Below are 22,814 nucleotides of genomic sequence, written 5' to 3'. Positions count from 1 at the left end.
ATAATATTATGTTTTAAAGAAAATGCAATGAATTTGTTATGCATAATCATTTTATGATTGATAAACTGTTAACGACACATTCGTAGAAAGAATGACACGCATGAATGATTTATTCGAGCTAAAGCGGAAGCATTTGTATTCAATATCATGATTGATAAAAATGTGAATGAATAAATAAACGAATAATAAATTAAACACCATGGCTATATAATGATATTGACGATTGTGTTATATTAATTGACATCACGATTTCATATAAATAATTATATTATGTAATTAATTATTATTATTATTATTAACATTTATTAATTATTATCATCAGACTGGCGTTGTCCGCCGAACAATATCTATAGATGGCATATTAGGAGGGAGAGGTGGACTAGATCGTAATGTATTCGTACAAGTCTGTGGCGCGTACACGACATGTGTTGTAGAAGATGACATGTTAACGTTTGCGTTGGGTGCTGTTGCTGATGTGGACGAAAAGCAATTCTCCTTTCCAGTATTGGAGGGAGCATGAAGCTCCGCTGTGGTGGATATGGTGTTGTTTGTATTCTCCCTTGTAAACCCTCCGCCTCCGTAGTTTGAAAGTTCATGGGAGGCGCTATCGGAAATAGGTGTGTATGTAAAATAACTTTCAGAGCGACTTGTAGAAGGGTCGCGCGACCGATCCCACGACTGGGAACGGTCGCATGAGTTTTCCCGAGGACCACTACGTCGTACATTGTGTCGTGATGAATTACTCCCCCACCCACCTCCTCCTGCTCCTCCTGGTGCTCCTCCTCTTCCTCCTCCTCCATCGCTTACGACTAAACCACCACCACCAACACCACCTCCTCCTCCGTGGTTCCGATCGTTGTGGTAATTCTCCGACTTGTTCAGAGCGTGTCTCTGTTTCAGTTTCTGAGAGTGTTTATGTTTGGAGATGTATAGATAAACGGAGAAGACTCCAGAAAGTTCCGTCAGGACGAAAGACCCGACGGACATGAAAAATGAAGATCCGTATTCGTATTCGAACTTGGGTTTTTCAATGGACGCCCTGGGCTTGTTGCCGACCTCGCCCGTGATGCTGCCGATGTAGAGGATAATTCCCACCAGAATACATAGACCTGGGGATGGAAACAGATAAGATAATTTCATTGGATGGTTGGTGTTTGTGTCCAAGTGTGTCAATCTGGTGTTATGTAGGAACGACGTGTACTTATTTGCAGGTCTGATAATTCAAATGGTCATGGGCTTATTGTTGTAATGGAAATACTTTCAAACCAAACCACAACATTCTCTATTGCAACAATGAATGTTAAATCAAGCCTATAATTGCGATCGGTTATCGGTTATCAGGTCTATTAATATGGGAACATTATGTCGAAATGAAGAAATTGAGTTTAATATCAAAACGATCGATAACGTATTTTGTGGTTTTATTGTTGTTGTTGTTGTTTGATTTTCTTTTCTTTCGTTCTTTTTTTGTTTTGTTTTGGTCAAGTTTAAGAAATTAACGGTAATCTTCTCAATGAGGGAATTTATTCTATTTGACGCTTGTAACAAAGGCTTAAGATTCCTTTTTAAACAGTTAATTATTGCCTTACTCTATAAAAAAACGGACGTAAAAATTTGGCTACAAAACTCGTTTTTCAAATATCGATCGATTTAAATGAAACTCATCTAGGTAAAAACTCTCAAACTGGGACTGAAGGCAGACTTCTCTTATTTTTAAAAAAAATCCCCAAAATGAGCCTGTCTCGAATGGGGATCGAACCTCGGATCTCCAGATAAATGCGTAGTAATCCGGTGGTCTCGAAAACGATCACCAGTGGAGGCAAACGGATTTTTAGGGATGATTTTTAGTATTTATGTTCTCATCTGTTTAGTCGAGCACTGCTTTATAAACACCTTTTTATTACTTTAAACCCGACATAATACCCTTGACTTCAAATGGAGCACAAGTTTTAAACTGTGTTCTCTTTTTTTTTTTAGGCTAAAGCAGCAGTTGCGAATAACAACTAATGGCAAATGCATGTGATCTATTATATTATGGGTTTTGTCCTCTGAATGCCGCCATTATCCCTTTACTAAACCTTCTCCATTCATAGCGATCTGTAGCTTATATAATGTGACTCGCGTCTCAATGCGGTATTTTGTCAAGATGATCCCAAATTACTCGTAGATACTAGAAATTGATTTTTGATTTGAAAAATTATGTCTCGTCAAGAATGATGAATGTAGCTTATCAAACCTACTTAAGTCTCAAAAAAGAAGAAGAAGAAGAAGAAGAAGAAGAAGAAGAAGAAGAAGAAGAAGAAGAAGAAGAAGAAGAAGAAGAAGAAGAAGAAGATATCAAGCATCTATAATGGCGATAGCTACATAATTTTGACGCGGCAAAAATCGAGAAATCTCATTTCAGCAGGAGTAAAACGCACACACATTTGACACGCTTCCAATGAATCCAAAATGGAAGGGGAAAAAGTGGGGTAAATTGCGTTAGTGTAGGGAAAATCAAATCGAGGGCGGGAGACCGAAGTGGCGGTAAGAATCAACCAATGAAATCAGGCGACGATAAGGGGAACTCATCAAATATGCAAAAATGGTATCCACGCCTCTTCTTTGGGTAAAACACATAAGAGCTCTTTTGGGAGTGCTGAGATGGTGAAAGGAGAAGGCATACTGGGGGTATATACCTCAATGTCCTATTGAAGATATCCAATATCACACAATCTGTTAAACAAACAACACGTTTTCTTTAGCAACAATTGGAAAAAAAATATTTAGACAGGTTTTAACAGAAAAACCCTATCCAATTAATCACTAGAAGTGTAGAAATGAGGTCTTCGATGTAATCTCCTTTGTGTTCAGCACTGTTGGCGTTCTCGTAATGAAATGATGTGTGTCTTTCTCACAAAGCTGTGGGCCAATAATCTTCTTTACTCGCTCCACTCGATTTTTAAATTTACAAGGCTCTAGAATCTTGCACCTAACATATGGTCGTTTAAATAATTCCAAAGATAAAAAAAACAACAACTAGAGGGTTCAAATGGGATCTGTGAAGGGCCCAAGGATGCTCCGTACAACGACTTGACAAGATCTACAAAATGAGCTTGGATTCAGATCAAAGAATGTTTTGCAGTGGGAGGAGCTGCACCATCCTGCATAAACCATTTTGTGATTCTTTGCTGCACGACATTTTCAAAGTCCGCCAACAACTGACTCAATACCTTGACATATCGATCTGCATAAAACTGTTTATATCCCTCCATTCCATTCATAGTACCAACTTGGCCCGAAGATGCCATGAGCGCTTATGTCCACCCACCCTTTTTCTTTTTACACTTATTGATCACGTTAGATGATCCTTTGGCCAATGAATGACATTGAAAATTGATATTTCCAGTTAGACAAAACAATGTGAATCGTCGGTGAACCAAGTGGTCCATAAAAACAGTTCTTCCTAATGTTTGCTAGAAACCATTCATTCATATTCTTTTTTATGTTGGCAATGTCAAAAGTGGCTCCTTGATAAATAAAAAAACGTCAAACAAAAAATATTGTTAAAAATAATTTTTAACAAACAACTAAAAGAATCCAACAAAACAAAAACAAAAACAAACAAAAAAAGACCATAGGCTTCATTTTAACATCGTTATTCAATGTGCGATAAGGTTAGGTGTTCAACAAACCGAGTTAATAATAACGTCTACATACAGTTTTATTAGGTGTCTCGTCGACAAAAATATGAAGAGCTTTTATAAGATTTTTTTTATCGGTACGTGATGAAATCTCTGAAATGGCTTACTGCGACACAATCGCCAAGCTTAAAACTACGACACCACATTGTGCTTGTTTTGACACAAGGTACGCGACATTATTTCCACCCGACGTCCACTTATTTGCAGGTCTTATAATCCATTTCCTTATGGGCTCATTGTTGTAATGGAAATCTCAACTAATGATGCAGCATATTATCCATTACAACAATATTAAACAAGACCCATAATTGAGTTTGGATGTCAGACCTGCATATATGTACACACCTAGTTTCGTCAATCTTCATTACATGAAGCTGCAACTATTTTGAATTGGATTGGCAATCAACATGATAATTCGTGCAAAAATCAAGTTGAACTTTCTTAAGTGACTTAATATACAGGTATCTCTCCACGCAAATACTTTTTCTGCCGGTGTCTATGCCATTGCCCCCGTATCTATAGCTTTTCAACAGCAAAAAGTTTAGTGATGCATTTTGAAATTCGGATGTTGAACTTCGTTTCAACTTTGGTGCTAATTATTTGGTAGATAATAAACTTCTTGAAATTTGATGAGGGACAATGAGTTTGAAATATTTGGCATATATATGTTATGTTATGTTATATCTGGCAAATTGGATTTTTTGTAACACTAAGGTTCTGAAACCACTGGACCAATCGTCACCAAATTTTGCATGGTCTTTACAATTGATATGAAGATGGTTTGCGTGTATTGTGAGATTGACTAGACATCGTGATGATTTTATCGACAAATTTAATTTGTTTTGTCAAATCAGACGCCATCATTGTTAGCACGTCAGTTGTGTGTCAACCTTACGGTTAGCGAGTATGACAACATCGTGGGAGTACTTGCATTAAATCTTTACCAGTTAGTCGTTCCTCTCATCATTTTATATACAATAAATTTTTATAAGTTAATATATGAACCATTCCCCAGTTCTTAACATTGGGAAAGAATTCTACAATATGTGAGCGAAATATATAATATTTTAAATGCAGAAAATATCTCTCCGGCCCAAAAGAGGTCTGTGGAGCTCTCTTACGAAGTAGAAAAAATAATAAAAATAAAATAACATAACTAAAATTCAGGTTATTCATCTCAAAGGGGAAATTTGTCTTTAGGGTCTATTCCAAGGGAAGACTGGAATAACCCAGGCGTCAGCCGCAGAGCAGCGCCGCAAAGTGAGCTAGGACGAGGTGACTTGCTCAAGGCCACACAACGCAGCGGCGGTGATTGAACTCGGTACCTTTCGGGTAGGAAGCAAAGACCGTACCACTGAGCCACGCTTCCCCCTCTAATATAATGTATAATGTAAAGCAATAATATATTGCTTATTACAACAATAGAAATTAAGTTCAAAGTTTATTCAACACCTGAATCATACATTTTGAGTTGATGGACTTATCATCATGTACATATATATAATATATATATATATATATATATATATATATATATATATATATATATATATATATATGCTCTTATGTTGTTTGGATTAGATTTCTGTATTGTGCAGTAAACAGCTTTTATTCTGTGCAATATATATATATATATATATATATATATATATATATATATATATATATATATAATATAACATATATATATATATATATATATATATATATATATATATATATATATATATATATATATACATATATATACATATTGCACAGAATAAAAGCTGTTTACTATACAATACAAAAATCTAATCAAAACAACATAAGAGTTGTCCAAATTTAATCTACTTGGTTGAGAGAATTGGCTCTTTAAAACAGTTTATTGGCGCTAAAACCACGGAATGTCTCATGTTAAAAGGGTGGCAACATTAACAATAATAGGAGGAAAAGCCTTTAAAACACAATTCCAAAGTTGGGGTTTGCGTGTTTGAATGTATGTTTGTATTTCTGAGCGCATGTATGTGTCTCTGTGTGTGTGTGAGTGAATGTTTGTGTATGTTAAATTATGGCGCAGGGTAAGTCGTAAGAGATATAAAGAGAGGGATGAATAAGCGAGGAGGTGTAAAATGTAACAGAATAAAGAATTTACTTAATGTTTTTTTCTCAAGGTGAGAACAGAAAGAAGCCATTTCTCCAAAGCTCTGTCACTCATTCCACGGCCGTGCATTAACAAAACACATTATTTTGTTTTTAGCACAAGAGTTTTAGTAATATCAATAGAGTTTGTGCCAAAAGGTCGTTTTCGTAAAATTCGCGACAAACAGACTGCAATAAGAAAGACATTTAAAAAACTGTGGAAAAGTATCTTTTTAATTCATTTACAAGTAATAAATAATGAAAAATAAACAAAGAAACTGACGATATATCATAAAAAGTATGCTAGTACAAGCTTTTTTTTTAAGTGACGATAAACAGTGGATAAAGTACAAAATTGACCAAAAGTTTTTGAACCTGTGAGAGAATCTTTCTGCAATTATACCAATGCTAAATCGTCAGTTTTCTTTTTCATTTTTCATTATTACCGATAGAAAGAAATGAAAATGAATGTTGGTGAAGTCCCAGTTTTGAGAGTTTTTGATAAGAAGAGGGTCATTGTAACAGATCGATATTTGAAGGACGAGTTTTAAAAAACCTGGTTTTTTTTCAGAATACGAAAATATGTCCCGACATGGACAAAGAATATTAATGGAGAAGACTCAATCGATTACAAAATCAACCAAAACTTTTAAACCTGAGAATTCTTCAAAGTTTTTTATTTTTGAACTAAAGACTTTATAATGAAAATGAACAAAAATCTGTTTTTCCAGTATACGTCAACATTGAACAAGATCTTGTGCAACAAAACGCAAAATTTAAGCTCTTCTATCTTTTACCTGTACTTTATTTTCAATAGAGAGCGGTTGATCATTCAATGTATGTATTTGGTTATGGAATTTCCCAGTTTATAGAATTTCTCGGGTTACCCATTCAACAAATTGAATTAGTATTTATAAAAAATGCGATTTCATGTACAGCAATATTAAATGTGCTCAAAGGGCTTTACCAGGGGTCTCAAGTCAACACCATTTAATATGTACGACGTAAAAAGTAATAAACAAAATGAATATAACAGCTTTAAAACAGAACAAAATACCAAACACTGAACGTTTCGGGCTCACACCCCTTCTTCAGCCAACAAAAAAAAAATCAATAGAAAAACATTATTACATTACTAACAAAACAGATCGACTAAATATTTTATACATTCTCTCTGTTGAAGAGAGTCCATAGCTTCTAGCAAACTAGTATTACCGAAGACTAAAATTAAAATATGGAGACATGAAACTAAGGGGCCCGTTCCGTATGTGGGTGTTCAATGTCAAGTCGGTAAACATGGCATTTGTGTATTGATGGTATCTATGTGTTTAAATGAAATACACACCATTTCTTTCCGCTATAGATAGTATGCAGATGACGTCACTCAGGCCTTTGTTATTGTTTTTGCCATCCGCGTTTGTGAGTTGTTCTCACTAAACTGTATTAACCAGACTATAAAAGTTCATGGTTACACAGAGTTTGTGTGTTGGTCCGTTAAACTTCCGGATGGCAATGTTGTGACCAAGGAGTTCACAACATTGCCATCCGGAAGTATAACGGACCAACACACAAACTCTGTGTAACCATGAACTTTTATAGTCTGGTTAATACAGTTTAGTGAGAACAACTCACAAACGCGGATGGCAAAAACAATAACAAAGGCCTGAGTGACGTCATCTGCATACTATCTATAGATAATATACGATTGACTAAGAAGCTCATAACATTGCCATCCGGAAGTATAACGGACCAACACACAAAACTGTGTGTATCCATCAACGTTTATAGTCAGGTTAATACAGTTCAGTGAGCATTACTCATAAACGCGGATGGCAAAAAACAATAACAAAGACATGAGTGACGTCATCTTCGAACTATCTATAGGCGGTCTCGATAGCTCAGTTGGTAGAGCACTTGCTTCACACGCAAAGGGACCTAGATCGATCCTGGGTGTAGTCGAGATTTTTTCTGACCCCCTCTGTCCATCCAGCAGTGATTGGGTAGCTGGGTCAATTAGATCTGGTGGCAAGTAATTGTCGACATACTATTGTCCTATCCAAAGGGTAGCAAGCGATTACTATTGTCCGTTTCACGCTATAGAAACAGGGATAAGCTCCGACTCTATGGGCCGAATAGCTCTAAAGGACTACTTCATCCTTGTGGCTATAAATTAATTTTCATCATGACAGAGTATACAGCTTTGAGCGGGTTCCTCATTTAGTAGCGCTTGTTTCAACTATTAAGAAGTTACGGTAATAATATTTTGTGTGATTAATTTTATATTCAGGATGAATTACTTGTTTGTATTTTGTTCTTTTGTGATTAAGTCATGGGCCATTCAATACAATAATTAAATTTCAAACTCTCTCTCTCTCTCTCTCTCTCTCTCTCTCTCTCTCTCTCTCTCTCTCTCTCTCTCTCTCTCTCTCTCTCCTCTATCTATCTATCTATATATATATATATATATAATATATATATATATATATATATATATATATATATATATATATATATATATATATATCTACCTCTCTCTCTCACTCTTTATCTATCTATCTATCTATCTATCTATCTATCTATCTATCTATCTATCTATCTATCTATCTATCTATCTATCTATCTATCTATCTATCTATCTATCTATCTTCACTTTTTCATCACCTATTCCCTCTCTCATTTTCCTCTCCATCTCTTCACATTGTATTCCACCAGCCTTCCCATCCCCACTCCCCTCCCTTGCCCCCTCAACCCCCCCCCCCCCCCCCCCCCAACCGTCTTCCTCCTCCCAATCCATTTCTTCCTCCTTCCATTACACCGTAATGTAACCATATCCATTTACAGTAAAAGCCCAAAGGGACATAACCCATCTAATTGTTTTCTCTCCTAAAACACTCCCGTCAAACACCCGCCGCCCGTCCATCCGACTTTCCAACATCCATCCGAGTCCTGACCCGTCTGTCGTACTCACTTTCATTTAAGTTATTCTGTATTGCCAAGTTCCCACAAAACGCGTTTTTGCTTTCATTTTGGCCAGTAAACGTTTGCTTCAAATTTCGAACAATTAAAACGCCCCTCAGCTTGTATTGATGCTGTGCGTTTATAAAAAAAGAAAACAAAAAAAACTCTCATTTCGCCAGCCGAATATAACGTACCAACACACAAAACTATGTGTAACCTAAACGTTTATAGTCTGATTAATGCAATTCAGTGAGAACTACTCATAAAATGTATGGATAATAAACAATAACAAACAGATGAGTGACGTCAATTTCATAATTTCATTCTATCTATAGATAGTATGCAGATGACGTCACTCAGGCCTTTGTTATTGTTTTTGCCATCCGCGTTTGTGAGTTGTTCTCACTAAACTGTATTAACCAGACTATACAAGTTCATGGTTACACAGAGTTTGTGTGTTGGTCCGTTATACTTCCGGATGGCAATGTTGTGAACTCCTTGGCCAAGCGCATTCTATCTATAGATTGTATGCAGATGACGTCACTCAGGTCTTTGTTATTGTTTTTGCCTAGAATGCGCTTGGCCAAGGAGTTCACAACATTGCCATCCGGAAGTATAACGGACCAACACACAAACTCTGTGTAACCATGAACTTTTATAGTCTGGTTAATACAGTTTAGTGAGAACAACTCACAAACGCGGATGGCAAAAACAATAACAAAGGCCTGAGTGACGTCATCTGCATACTATCTATAAAAGTATTAAAGGCGAACCAACGCCGGAGACTGATTCCGACGACCCGGATAAAGACGTCGGGCCCGGCCGCGAGACCAAGCTCGAACCCCCCCCCCCCCCCCCCCCCCCCAAAAAAAAAAATGGCAGAGGAAGTCGGGTGCTTGGTATAAGTGGGTATATCGGCTCATCTCTTTATTCTTTGTATTTTTTTCCATACGCGACGTCTATATCCGGAAGACGGCGGCAGGAGGACGGCAATGCCGGGTCGTCGGAGTCAGTCTCCGGTGTGGGTTAGCCCTTAGACCAAAGATTTCCACGAAATGCCAGGTTTGAGACCCAATGACATCTTGATCGTCATTTGAATCGATGGATAATTGAAGCCCATATAGATAGTATCCGCTTGGCTAAGAAGTTCATAACATTGCCATCCGGAAGTATAACAGACCAACACACAAAACCGTGTGTATCCATGAAGGTTTATAGTCGGGTTAATACAGTTCAGTGAGCATTACTCATAAACGCGGATGGCAAAAAACTATAACAAAGACCTGAGTGACGTCATCTTCGAACTATCTATAGATAGAATGCGCTTGGCCAAGGAGTTCACAACATTGCCATCCGGAAGTATAACGGACCAACACACAAACTCTATGTAACCATGAACTTTTATAGTCTGGTTAATACAGTTTAGTGAGAACAACTCACAAACGCGGATGGCAAAAACAATAACAAAGGCCTGAGTGACGTCATCTTCGAACTATCTATATAGAATAACGTTTACGTCAGCCATTTTTATGAGTAGTTCTCACTAAACTGTTATAATCAGACTATTTACGTTCAAGGGTAAACATAGTTTTGTGTGTTGGTACCTTATTTCTGGCTGGCGAATGGTGTGAGCATTTTGGCTAAGCGCAAAACCTTGATAAGTTTTATGGCCAAAAAATAAAAAAAAGTAATTTTGTAGGAGTGTACCAATGTAGTCACTTCCTCTTAACCCTTTTATGGCTGAACTGATTTCTTTACTTTCTTTTCCATTTCATTTCTTCTTTTTGATTATTATTATTATTATTATTATTATTATTATTATTATTATTATTATTATTATTATTATTATTATTATTATTATTATTATTATTATTATCATATATTTTATTATTATTAGTGATATTAGGACGAGGTTCTGGCAAAAATTATTAAGATTTGTTGGGAGTTTTTTTTTTACTGAATGAATCCTGAGTATCCGTTTGCAAACATGGCATCGTAGGAAGTCGTCAACTTGTTTCTTGATTATAATATTTTCATCGAAGTCAAACATCACCGTTAAATATAAAGAAAACATTATGTACAACAGTTTTGTCTCATTGATGAAATATCAAACGCCAATCTGACATAAACCTAGGTGAAAATATTGACCTTTCTTATCTCGTGGTCTCCCGGTCTGGTTCCGCATACAAAAGTAGTCGGCCACCTGATCCGGTGTGTGAGTACTACTAAGTGTTTTAAACTTTTGATCCGGTGTTGTGCATGAATATTACAGACCCGATGTCAAATTTATGAATTTATGGTAAAAGTTACGTTTGGTTGCAAAATTATCATGTCATCCATCCATTTTTCTAAATGCTTGCTTTGAAAAACTTCAGAGGAAAATTTGATTTTGAGATTCCTTTTGCTTTTTTTTTTATGCAGACGTATTCATGAATAACCTGTGGGTGCCGCTTCTATAGTATTCATCCATATATTCGGCAACTAAAATCTCGCTGGAAATCGTGATAGCCTAGTTTAGTAGAGTACTCGTCGCGGAAGAAAACGGGACAGTAATCGGTCCCGAGTGTAATCGAATTTCTTTAATAAAATAAACAAAATATAAAATTCCCTTTATTCATCCCATAGGGGAAAATTGTCTCTGGGGTCTATTCCAAGGGAAGACTGGAATAACTCAGGCGTCCGCCGCAGTGCAGCGCCGCAAAGTGAGCAAGGGCAAGGTGACTTGCTCAAGGCCTTACAGAGCAGCGGCTAATTGAACTCGGCACCGTTCAGGTACGAAGCAGAGACCGTACTGCTGTGCCACGCTGCCTTGTTAATTTTTGACTCTTCTATTCAACCACCAGTATCAAAGTTAAACAATACTCGGCAAGGTAAGTGACCAGATGGATGAGAATGTAGAAGTCTTTGGATAAGTGTATTGGGTATAGACAGCGGTAGATTTGTAAAAAAATCCCTAGTACAAAAAGGAAGCCTAACAAGCGATATTCACTGAATGAAATGGCTTTGATGTTAACTTGACAGGTTGGGAGGCAACCGAAATATTGTAAAGAATGGAGAATCCGTAGTTTAGAGCGGGCTGTTTCATCTAAAGACCTTGGTTTTTATTACTATTTGATGTAAATATCTTGTCGATCTATCAGCCTATTTCAAAATACGCTTAAAACTCTATTTTCGCAAACGTAGAATTCAGAATCGCTTAGCTGTTACTGCCTACAAGCTAAAGAGGTCAAGGTTTGATTTCTTAATTAAAGTAAAGTCAAACCCCGCCTGTAACAGATTAATGGTAAGAGTTCACCAATGCCTAAAAGCCCGTCAGAAAAAGTATAGAAGACGTAGAGTTTTCCCAGTCACTCTGTGAGATTTCTTCTCAATGAATGGTAATGGTAAAATATTATATTATCTCCCCTTTGGTAAAAGCCCCGTCAGAGCTTACAGAAGACATAGACTAGACTCAAAGTAAGATTTGACAGATTTACGATTTGGCAGTAAACTGCTAAATCACCTTTCTAAATTTGGCTAGAATTTTTAAACCTCCAAACAATACCAATAAATCAAATTAATGACTCTCATTCTATTTAAAAAGTTGTGAATTTGACACTTCTTTCAAGTGTCCTGACAATTGCTTTACGTGCTAAGTTTAGGAGATTTGACAAGTTGGGGTTCCTCTTAATTCATTAGAAATGTGAACATGAATTTTTCTGAACAAAAAGAAAAAATGAAAAGTGAGGCCCTTTGTAATAGTAAGGCAGTCATAGATTCAGAATCTTTTCCGACTGACTACAGACTAAGACTCTTATGGAAGATATCAGTCAGAAAGTGATTTAACCAGTTATCTGTCGTACTCTTGAAAAACAAGTTTTTTCAAAAATTGGCCAGAAAACTCATCCTTCGATTTAAACGACCCTCATTTTGGCAATAAAAATAAAGATTTCAGCTTTTATATAGCGCAATATTCACTAAACGTGCTCAAAGCGCTTTACAAAAGGTCCCTGACCAACAGCAGTAAGTAACATATAGAACGAGACATGACGCCTGATAGGCGATATTACATTTAATTTCCGACAGAGACATTGCTGTCGACGACCAGGTACTCATTTTACACCTGAGTACGGTGAAAGATTGCGAGTAAAGAGTCTTTTCCAAGGACTCAATTATGTGCCGAGCGAGGCTCGGACCCATGACCTTCCGATCCGAAAGCAAGTATCATACCACTAGACCACATAGCACAATAACTCTCAAACCTGGAACTTCCTGAATAGTGCATATCCCTTAGTTACAACATGGTAAATAAACTACACTGATGACTAGATGACAGAGATGATAAGGCAATGCACTTTCAGCTAATAAGGGTAGAGAGAGAGAGAGAGAGAGAGAGAGAGAGAGAGAGAGAGAGAGAGAGAGAGAGAGAGAAAGAGAGAGAGAGAGAGAGAGAGGGAGGTAGAAAAACGGTTTTTAAAGAAAAAAAAATCAGCCTCACCCAGTTTCACGCATATACGAGACTTACAAAAGAAACGCAAAACAGTGTACTCTGCATCGTAGAGATCTATATTATACGCACAGATGGATAGATAGCAACTTAATTCAACAAAAATAAAAAATCTTGAGCATCTATATAGAGCAATATCCACTGAACGTACTCAAGTTGCTTAACAAGGGGTCCCTAGCTAACAGCATTACTTAACATGTAGGACGAACTTGAAGCCTGTTAGGCGAAATTACATTTTTGCCGACAGAGACAAAGCTGTTAAGTACTAATTTTACACGCCAGTACGATGAGAGGATATGAGTAATGAGCCTTTTCCAAAGACTCAACTGTGCTCAGAGCGGGACTCGAACCCAGGACCTTCCGTGTGTCATACCACAAGAAAACCACGATCTAAAACCACACGGTTTTGAACAAATTAAATCTGGCACTTCCACTCCAAATTTGAAAGTACTCGATCCTGTTACACTGGAGTAAAACAAACAGAGTTAATGCATTTGGTTTTGTGATACCGATACCCAAGGGACTCGATCCTGGGACTGCAGAACAATTACCAGATATTCAAATAACATGCAATTTACTAGAGCCATCAGATAAAAAGACTGACCCTGATAACACTGACAAAACGATTTTGTTTAATTTTTCTAAAAAATTAAGAGCTATAGCTTCAAATGTCGATTTTAAGAGGACCTCTAACGTGAGCATTTATAGAGAGAGAGCAACACCTACTAAACACTTAATCTATAGGACGAGACAGTTCGCCCGTTATAAGAAATTAATTTTTTTTCCACAGAGACAACGCTGTTAACATCTAAGTACTCATTTTAAACATGAGTTTTGTTAGAGAATATGAGTTAAAGCGCCTTTTCCAAGGACTCAATTATGCACCACTCAGAGTGGGACTCGAACCCCTGGACCTTCCGGTTCAAGGGTGAGTGTCATACTACAAGATCATATAAAAGCCCAATCTCAAATCTTTCACCTTTTCCCCTCTTTAAAGTCTCTGGTTATGATAAGATGATGGGTATTTTAATCATTCGATACTTCGACTGTGACATGTCAAACAACAACCTATAGTTGAAGACCGAAATGAAAGTAGTGGAAACATTTGTTATAAGTACCCTTTTGTACGGTTGTGAAACCTGGGCGCTTGACAAAAAATGTACGAGGAGGTTAGAGGCATTTGGATGTGGATGTACTGTAGAATGTTGAGGTTACCGTTGGACAGACAATTATACGAACGAGGTAGTGTTGGCGAAGGTGAGAAAGGGAAGAATGTTGATCGATACCAACAGAAAGAGGCAGTCACAGTTTCTGGGACATGTGTGGGGAAGAGACGGAATAGAAACATTTGTAACATCTGGGATGATCGAAGGAAAGAGAGCTAGAGGAAGATAAAGACGGACATTTCTAAATAACCTATGAATGGCCAAAAGGGATTTTAAAAGCAACGCAGATTTCATGCCCACCGAAAGGATCGTGATTTGTGGAGAAACGTGTTCAAGAGTACAAGCCACGATGGATGATGATGACTTAGTGTAAATGTTTTTGGCTAAAATGAAAAAAATGTGTATTGTTAGTGAACGATTGAACCGTTCCATTGCTTTTATGACGTTAATAGATTCATTAACAACTGCAGATCGAATTTTAACCCGAGTCGGGCGGCGTTAGGATTTACTTTAATCTGACATTTCATCTACCTTTTTGGCAATGGCACTTTATTTTCATCATTCAAGCAGTAATCGCGATACAACACGTACCTTCGTTCAAGGACTGTAGTGACTACTTCTCTGTGATAGAATAGTTTCTTGTCTAAATTTGGATACGATATGTATATCCGAACAATATTTATCTATGGCGCAGATCTACTTCTTCATTATGGTTACTGCGTTTCATAATGATTGATTTACCTCCATAGCATGAACCACGTGGAATCAACTACCCTCTTCATAATTCAAGTTTATTTCTTTTTGCACTATAGAGAGAGAAAAAATTGGCATGTTTTTTTTTTTGTTTTTTTTTTTTTGGATTCATTTTTTCAAATCAGTTTTCAAATCGCTGTGACTTGTTTTTATGTATTTGTAAAATTAACAAACATGTTACAGTACTCCGGCTGCAAGTGTAGCCGCTGCTGTGGATGCAGGTGGTTGTTGTGGCGGCAGCGAGGAGGAGGAGGAGAGGATGGTGGGTGGGTGGTGGTGGTGGTGGTGGGAGTGTAAGTAATGGCGCTGTCATCGTGTCACAGTATTGGCGGACGTCTCGGGCTAGGGTCCCCTGGGTACTTGCATCAAGAGCGTGACCAATGAGCCTTGAGTGATGGCTTTGATTGGGTAATGGTGCGTTATGGTGCGGAGTTATTCACACGTCAGACACATGTCCTTTTTGTGTGTATCTCCTCTTATTGCTTTTTTGCTTATCCTTAATTATTTCCCGACTGATTTCTCTATCAACCCTCTCTCTTTCTCTCTCTCTCTCTCTCTCTCTCTCTCTCTCTCTCTCTCTCTCTCTCTGTGTCTCTCTCTTTCTCTCTCTCTATCTCTCTCGATCTATCTATTTATTCATCTATATTTATATCTATCTATTTATCTATATATCTATCTTTCATCTATCTATCTTTCTTTCTCTCTCTCTCTCTCTCTCTCTCTCTCTCTCTCTCTCTCTGTATATATGTGCGAGAGTGTGTAATTCCCTTACCCCTCTACCTTTCTCGCAGATACAATCGTCGATATTTTTTCAAGTAAAGCAAGATTTAACAGCTGTCATTTAATCCTAATCATCATCATCATCATCATCATCATCATCATCATCATCATCATCATCATCATCATCATCATCATCATCATTTTCCACAACAAAACTAGCAGCATCGCCATCATCCTCTCAATCATCATCGTCGTCGCCGTCGTCGTTCCGTCGTCCACCACCAACATCATCATCATCATCATCATCATTGCCAACAGCAGATATAACAATAACAATAATAATAGAAGCGGTAACAGCAACAAAATTAACAACAACATAACATCAATAGCGACAATGTTACCAGACAAGATATGATCATCATACAAAGTAAAGACTAAAGAGTGTCAGACACTATCAATAATTTAGGGAACACCTTTCCATTATTAATATGATCTACATCAAGGGTCCTGAGCCATTATCCCACCCACCAGCTACACCTTTTAAAAAGAATGAGAAATAACTATGATCTAGTCCTATAGCGAACAAACCATACCGTTCTCTGATAGAAAAACACTATTTAATAAGTTAGAAAAGTCAAGCAGATTTGTACAAGCACTTAAAGAGACAAAAAATTTTCATGTTAAATGTGGGGATTGATTAAAATGACCCTCATCTTGACAACAAAAACCTTGATATCCCAGATTTGAGAGTTTTTTTTACATTTGATGACATGAGAGTTATTTAAATCGATCGGTATTTGAAGGACGAGTTTTGCGGCCAAATTAAAAAAAAAAGGTTCATATATTTAGAATTAAAACATCATTAACTCTCTCTTTACTGATCCTTTTCAGTATTTGCCCAAAATGGCAGGCTTTCCCAGAAGAAAAATTGATTTTTTAAACTTAAACAAGACACTTTACAAAACAACTTTGTTTTTTTCTATTAATTAAACAAAGATCATTCTTCAAAGTTTGTGATGTAGGAAATAAATCTGAATAAGAAAAATGCATATTGTGTCGTAACAAATGTGACGATTTTGCTGCAGATGGCAAGGAGAGGGTTAACGTGTAGCCTGATATCTCCCCTAAAATTACGTCACAATTCCAAGGCAACGATTGCCTAAAGAAAATAGAAAGTGAGTTGTCGTTTAAGTCCGTGCTTCTAGTGCTACACAACAGCAAGTCAGCTTAGAGTTGACCATTGCCCATGAAGACTGATATCTATTATATTTCCTGTATGCAAGTCATTGTTGTCTAAAGCTGTTGACTGTAGTGCTATATAGATAGTATGCGCTTGGCTGAGAAGCTCATAACAATGCCATCCGGAAGTATAACGGAGCAACACACTAAACTGTGTGTATCCATGAACGTTTATAGTCGGGTTAATACAGTTCAGTGAGCATTACTCATAAACGCGGATGGCAAAAAACAATAACAAAGACCTGGTGACTCAACTTTGACTATCTATAGATAGTATGCGCTTGGCTAAGAGCTCATAACATTGCCATCCGGAAGTATAACGGACCAACACACAATACTTTGTGTATCCAATGAACGTTTATAGTCAGGTTAATACAGTTTAGTGAGAACAACTCACAAACACGGATGGCAAAAATAATAACAAAGGCCTGAGTGACGTCATCTGCATACTATCTATACTAACGGATGAACACATCTCCGGAAAACAAAATGAAATACATACTGTCTAGTGTTGATAAATAGAGGGGGGAGGGGGCGGAATATAAACGGGGGGTGGGGGTGGGAGGGGGGGGGGGGTTGCGCAATTTATTGACCAAAAGAGGAGGGGCGTAATTTTACCAATCCATAGGTGCGGTGCTGCGATAGATAAAATCATGGAAAATGAGAGTGAAGGCGTATTCAGCCTTACTCGAAAAATATATCCACCATTAACAAAAAAAATTAAAAATGGCCAGAAAACTCGTCCTTGAAATATCGATCTTTATCTCGTCAAGAACTCTCAAACAAGAAAGTCCCAGGTTTGAACTTTTATTGACATGACGAGAGTCATTGTTTTACAAACTATATTTGAATTATTAGTTTTCCGGCCAAAAAAAAAAAAATTAAAATAATATGTTTTGTTTTCCAGACAACGACAGTATTTGCGTAAAATCAGAAAAGCCTGATGTTCTTATGTTCGGACGCAACGGATGGCATCGTTGAATTTTGATTTTTGTAGTAGACTGAAGAAGTGCTTGACCTTGTTATATATTTTGATCTTTTTGAAGAGGTCATGTTTATTATTTCTTCTTCTTCGTTTCCCGTCACGTCACATGGTCAATTCCGGTCTGGTGAATGGGAAGCCCACAGTGGTCCTGAGGTCGTCCTACTGAGAACCGTACAGCTTCTTTAACGTATGGGTTGGTCAGGCAGAATTCCTTCTCACATGGTTGTACTTGACAATTCCTATTCAGCCATGATGACATTTTTCATTTTCAAGTCCGCAGTCACATTGTCCGAGGCACCTGCTCTGGACATCCTCCACATATGTTCCTTTAACTGGTTGTGTCCAGTTCTCAGTCTGAAGATGATGACCTGTTCCTTTCTGTCGAGCACCTTGATTGGGTCATTCATGTTGTATTCTGGTGCTTTTCTCTCCATCTCTGAGACTGGATAAATTTGGCCATTTTGTTAATTTCTCCTGTTGAGTACATTGGGGAGGGTTGCTGCATGCGACTGCCTGCCTTTGCCAGTTGGTCAGCGATCTGATTTCCAAGTATCCCACAGTGTCCTGGAATCCACTGCAGTATAATGTTGGTAAACTTGCTTAGCTTCATGAGGTCTTCCACCAAGGCGTCTATATCATCCGCAAAGGACATCATTATATCCTCCAGAATTTTCTTAGCATCTGTTAAAATCACTATGTGTCTTGGTTTTTCATTTTCTGAGAGGATTTGCTTAACAGCTTCATGGATTGCATCTGCCTCTGACTTGTAGATTGAAGTGCGAGTACCATCGGTTTGCTGATCTCCTTTTGTTGACCATTTGTGTACTCGATGTGCACTCCCAGGCCCCCGCACGTGTGTTCTTTATTGCATGAACCATCGGTATAGATTCTTGTCCATTTTTTCCAGGTAGTTTTGATCAATGCACTTCTGTACAGACTTCTTGATTTCTTCACCGTGTTTTTGTTTTGTTGAAATGTCACCAACGGAAGTCTTGATTTTCAAGTGATTTTGCCTTTTCCAATTGTACTCTGATATTTGCTTTGCATTTTTGGATCATTATTCCGTCAAGTTCGTGATCTTTTTCAATTTGCTGGCTCTTTCAATAAAGTGGATCTTTTCAGCCGCCTAGTTTTCTTTGTTGCGCTCTAGCGTGAAGAGGCTGATCTGTCATTGTTTTCACGTCTGTGTATTGTTTCAAAATTTTTGATTCTCGTCATGTTTATTATTTCTGTTTTATGGCACGATTTTGTATTGCTTACCTGACAAAACAAATAAAATCCCGGACACGAAGGTCAAAATCTTCCTGTTGTTGTTGTAGTGTCCGATAAAACAGAAGATACCACCAACCAGAAGAATGAGGAGTGAGACGAGGGGAAACATGGTGGCCTGTCGGATGTTTACTGAGGAAGATACAAACAGTAAGAAATTCATTAAATAAACATCGTAAATGTGATGTCAGATTCCACTTATCTATTCGGATGGGGACAATGTGGGGAAAAAAAAATAAAATAATGAAAATAAAGTTCCCTTTATTCACCCCATAGGAGAAATTTGTCTCTAGGGTCTATTCCAAGGGAAGACTAGAATAACCCAGGCGTCAGCCGCAGTGCAGGGCCGCAAATTGAGCTAGGGCGAGGTGACTTGATAAACGCAGCGGGTAATCGAACTTGGTACCTTTCGGGTACGAAGCGAAAACGGAACCGCTGAGCCACTCTGTCCCATATGTTTTTTTCTTTTTATCCAGAAGGTACCAACTCCCCACCCCGTCGACTTCGTTATGTTGCTCACTTTGTGGTACTGCACTGCAGCTGACGCCCAGGCTATTCCAGTTTTCCCACAACTTAGACCTTTGGAGATAGATAAAGTGTTTTATATTATTTTTTTACTTTAAGGGCGGTTACGGCATTGCACTATGACGCAGAAGGTACCGGGTTCAAGCCTCGCTTCAGGCACTTTCATATTTTTCCTTGGTCAAGATTATTAACCCCCAAATTGCTCACTTGGACAACATGGGTGATTCCTGGTGACATCAGACATCTTGTTTGATGAATTATCTATATTCCTTCGTGGAATGCCTAGGCGAAGATAACATGATGTCATGGCGGAAGGGCATATTTTTTTCCCTTTTTAAATTAAAAAAAAAAAATTTAATCTGAAAAGCAGAATTTGGGACAAGTTGCTTTTAATAACAATGACCATCTTTAACAACAAAAAATGGTTTGCGCTCTCCTTTGCCGGATACATGTTCATTTGATCAAAATGTAATGTCAAACTTGAAGTTTTTTTCTTTGATTTTACTTTTCTCAAAGAAATAGATAATAATGTGAAATTTAATGTAAGCTTCAATTTAATTACAAAAACATATCAAATTAACGTTTCGGGTAGTTGAACTACGCCACTACCACATTATCTCATTCATCTGTGGTATTTCATTCATCCTGTTTTGTTGAAAAATGGGAAACCCGAAACGTTCATATGATATGTTTTTGTAATTAATTGAAGCTTACATTCAATTTCACATTATTATCTATTTCTTCGAGCTTCGAGCAGCAACATTTACATTACTTTTCTCAAAGACTCATAAAGTAACAATTGGTTAAAAACTTTTAGCTAACAATCCATCATCTGCCACATGTCCTACCACCCCCTCCCCCTCCCCCCTTCCACCCTCCCACATTTAACGTTACTTAATTTCTCAACGACCAACTCATGTTTTTCTCCGTATCGCATTTTCTCCCTTTTCATGTAAAAGAGAAAACGACCAAAAATGAAAACAGTTTTTGTTAAAAACACACAAAAAAGCACAACCCCCCCCCCCCCAAAAAAAAAAACAACAAAAAAAAAAAAAAACAAACCAAAAAAAAACAAACAAGTATACAACAAAAGAAACACCAAAAAAAAAAAAAATCCAACAAAAACAAACAAAAACCAACAACAACAACAAACAAAAGCAATTAAAAAAAAAATATTCTTTTATTTTTCTAAAAAGGACAGAACAAATGACAAATAAATACATAACAATAACACCTCTCCGCGCACAAAGTCAAATTCAAAAGCTCAATTCCGCTCTCATCAATCAGTTAAACTAAACTTCAGAAATAATCGAACCAATCTAAAGAACATTACATGCTTGTTAATGGAACAAAAGAAACCAAAAAAAAATTATTTTAAAGCAATGAAACTAACCAATAACATTATTTAAAATGAAAATTAATTATTTTTCCGTCTCGCTTATTTCTCTTTCTTTGATGTCAAAAAAACAAAAACAAATTTGACTAAAGAAAAAACAAAACAAAAACAAAAACAAAAAAAAGGTAATAGAAAAACGACAAAAAAGAACTTAAATTTTTTTTAAAATAACGCCAAACAAACAGAGAAAGAAAAAAAAAAGGCTCAAAGAGAACGAAACAAATAAACTATGAACAATAACAGCACTATCCTATCCACACAAGTCAAATTCAAAAGCCCAATTCCGCTCTCATGAATCAATTAAACGAAACTTCAGAAATAATCGAACCAATCTAAAGAGCATTACATGCTTGTTAATGGAATGTATTTTTAAACTGAAATTATTTTTTTTTAAATGAAAAAATCCAACGGAATTAAAGGTAGTTCAAATACTAAATAAAAATGAAATAGAATTGTTACTGACGATATCAAGACGTATCATGTCTGGGTGATGTTGTCCTTCAGAACCAATAGACCCATGGAGCCGGAGTTTTTCCCGGTTTCTACAGCGTGAAACGGACTATAGCAATTGCTTCCTATCCAATTATTCAAGGTGGACAAAAGCTATTTCAATCCTTTCCTTGCGTCATTATCATAGCTTGTCGCTTCAACCCCGAATCCACTCCACAGCATGGGGAGCAGACTCTTAGGTCATGATTAGTGAAGCTGAGCCCGTCCTGGCATTCTCTCTAAGAGCTCCATCGTCTGCTCTGGGCATTAACATGTATACGAGCTCGTCTCAACCAGCCCCCCACTTATTCATGCTTCCAGCTTTTTTTCCCCCAAGTTTTGCCCGTGCTCTGTTCAGTGTCACCCATTCATTCCTGGGGAGCTCAGTAGGGCAGTTCTTCCTTGCGGTGTTCGATTTCAATTCTATCATTCTTTCAATAAAACATTGGTCTGTCATCAAATGTCTTGAATAACTGTGAGCTTTTATTGATGCTGTGCGCTTAGCTAAAAAAAAACCCGCCCAAAACAAGAACGAAAAAAAAAAAAAAAAAATAAAAAATAAAAAAAAAAAAAAATTAAAAAAAACAAACCCCACAGAAATACCCCTAAAAAACTTACAATATTGCCAGCCGGATACAACATATCAACATACAAAACTATGTGTAAGCTGGAACGTTTATAGTCTGACTAAGACAAATAAGTGAGAACTACTCATAAAAATGACTGGCTAAAAACAATAACAAAGAATTCTCCCTTAACTTCAAACGACATCAAAGATATCGGCACAAGAAATACGAGGGACACACAGCAAGAGTAACATCCCACATCAAAAACAGACGCCCACATGTATTCTTTTTCCTTCCACTGCCGACTATGGAATACCCTCCAGCTGAAGTGCTGAAAACGGTTGCCAACTTGCCTCACGCGATTGCTGAGTCACAACGTGACTTTTTAATCTATTGTTTTAGTATATGTGCAGAGTTTTAGCAAGTTTAAATAAAACACTACAAACTGTGGAGTGATC

At 37.2% G+C, this 22,814-nt stretch overlaps 1 protein-coding gene across 1 annotated transcript; it reads right to left on the bottom strand.

Moving 5' to 3' along the window:
* Nucleotides 1-220: 220 nt before the first annotated feature.
* Nucleotides 221-19,499, bottom strand: LOC144972965 (uncharacterized). The gene is made up of 2 exons (XM_078914817.1): nucleotides 19,372-19,499; nucleotides 221-1,109 (listed from the first exon to the last, which is right to left on the bottom strand). Exons 1-2 carry the CDS (start codon nucleotides 19,490-19,492, stop codon nucleotides 319-321), a joined length of 912 nt encoding a protein of 303 aa, XP_078770943.1. The 5' UTR covers nucleotides 19,493-19,499; the 3' UTR covers nucleotides 221-318.
* Between the last annotated feature and the right edge of the window lie 3,315 nt (nucleotides 19,500-22,814).

Source organism: Berghia stephanieae, chromosome 5 (genome assembly GCF_034508935.2).
Source record: "Berghia stephanieae isolate SIO BIC M18660-M18661 chromosome 5, UCSD_Bste_1.3, whole genome shotgun sequence".
NCBI lineage: Eukaryota > Metazoa > Mollusca > Gastropoda > Nudibranchia > Aeolidiidae > Berghia > Berghia stephanieae.
The sequence above is the reverse complement of the archived record's forward strand: the minus strand, read 5'-3'. Positions and strand labels throughout refer to the sequence as shown.

What these genes read in the sequence shown, in the direction of transcription:
- LOC144972965 (XM_078914817.1), bottom strand. Translation starts at nt 19,492, where the DNA reads ATGTTTCCCCTCGTCTCACTCCTCATTCTTCTGGTTGGTGGTATCTTC. An exon ending in GATTTTATTTGTTTTGTCAG is followed by an intron (nt 1,110 to 19,371) that starts GTAAGCAATACA and finishes TTCCATCCCCAG; the next exon opens with GTCTATGTATTCTGGTGGGA.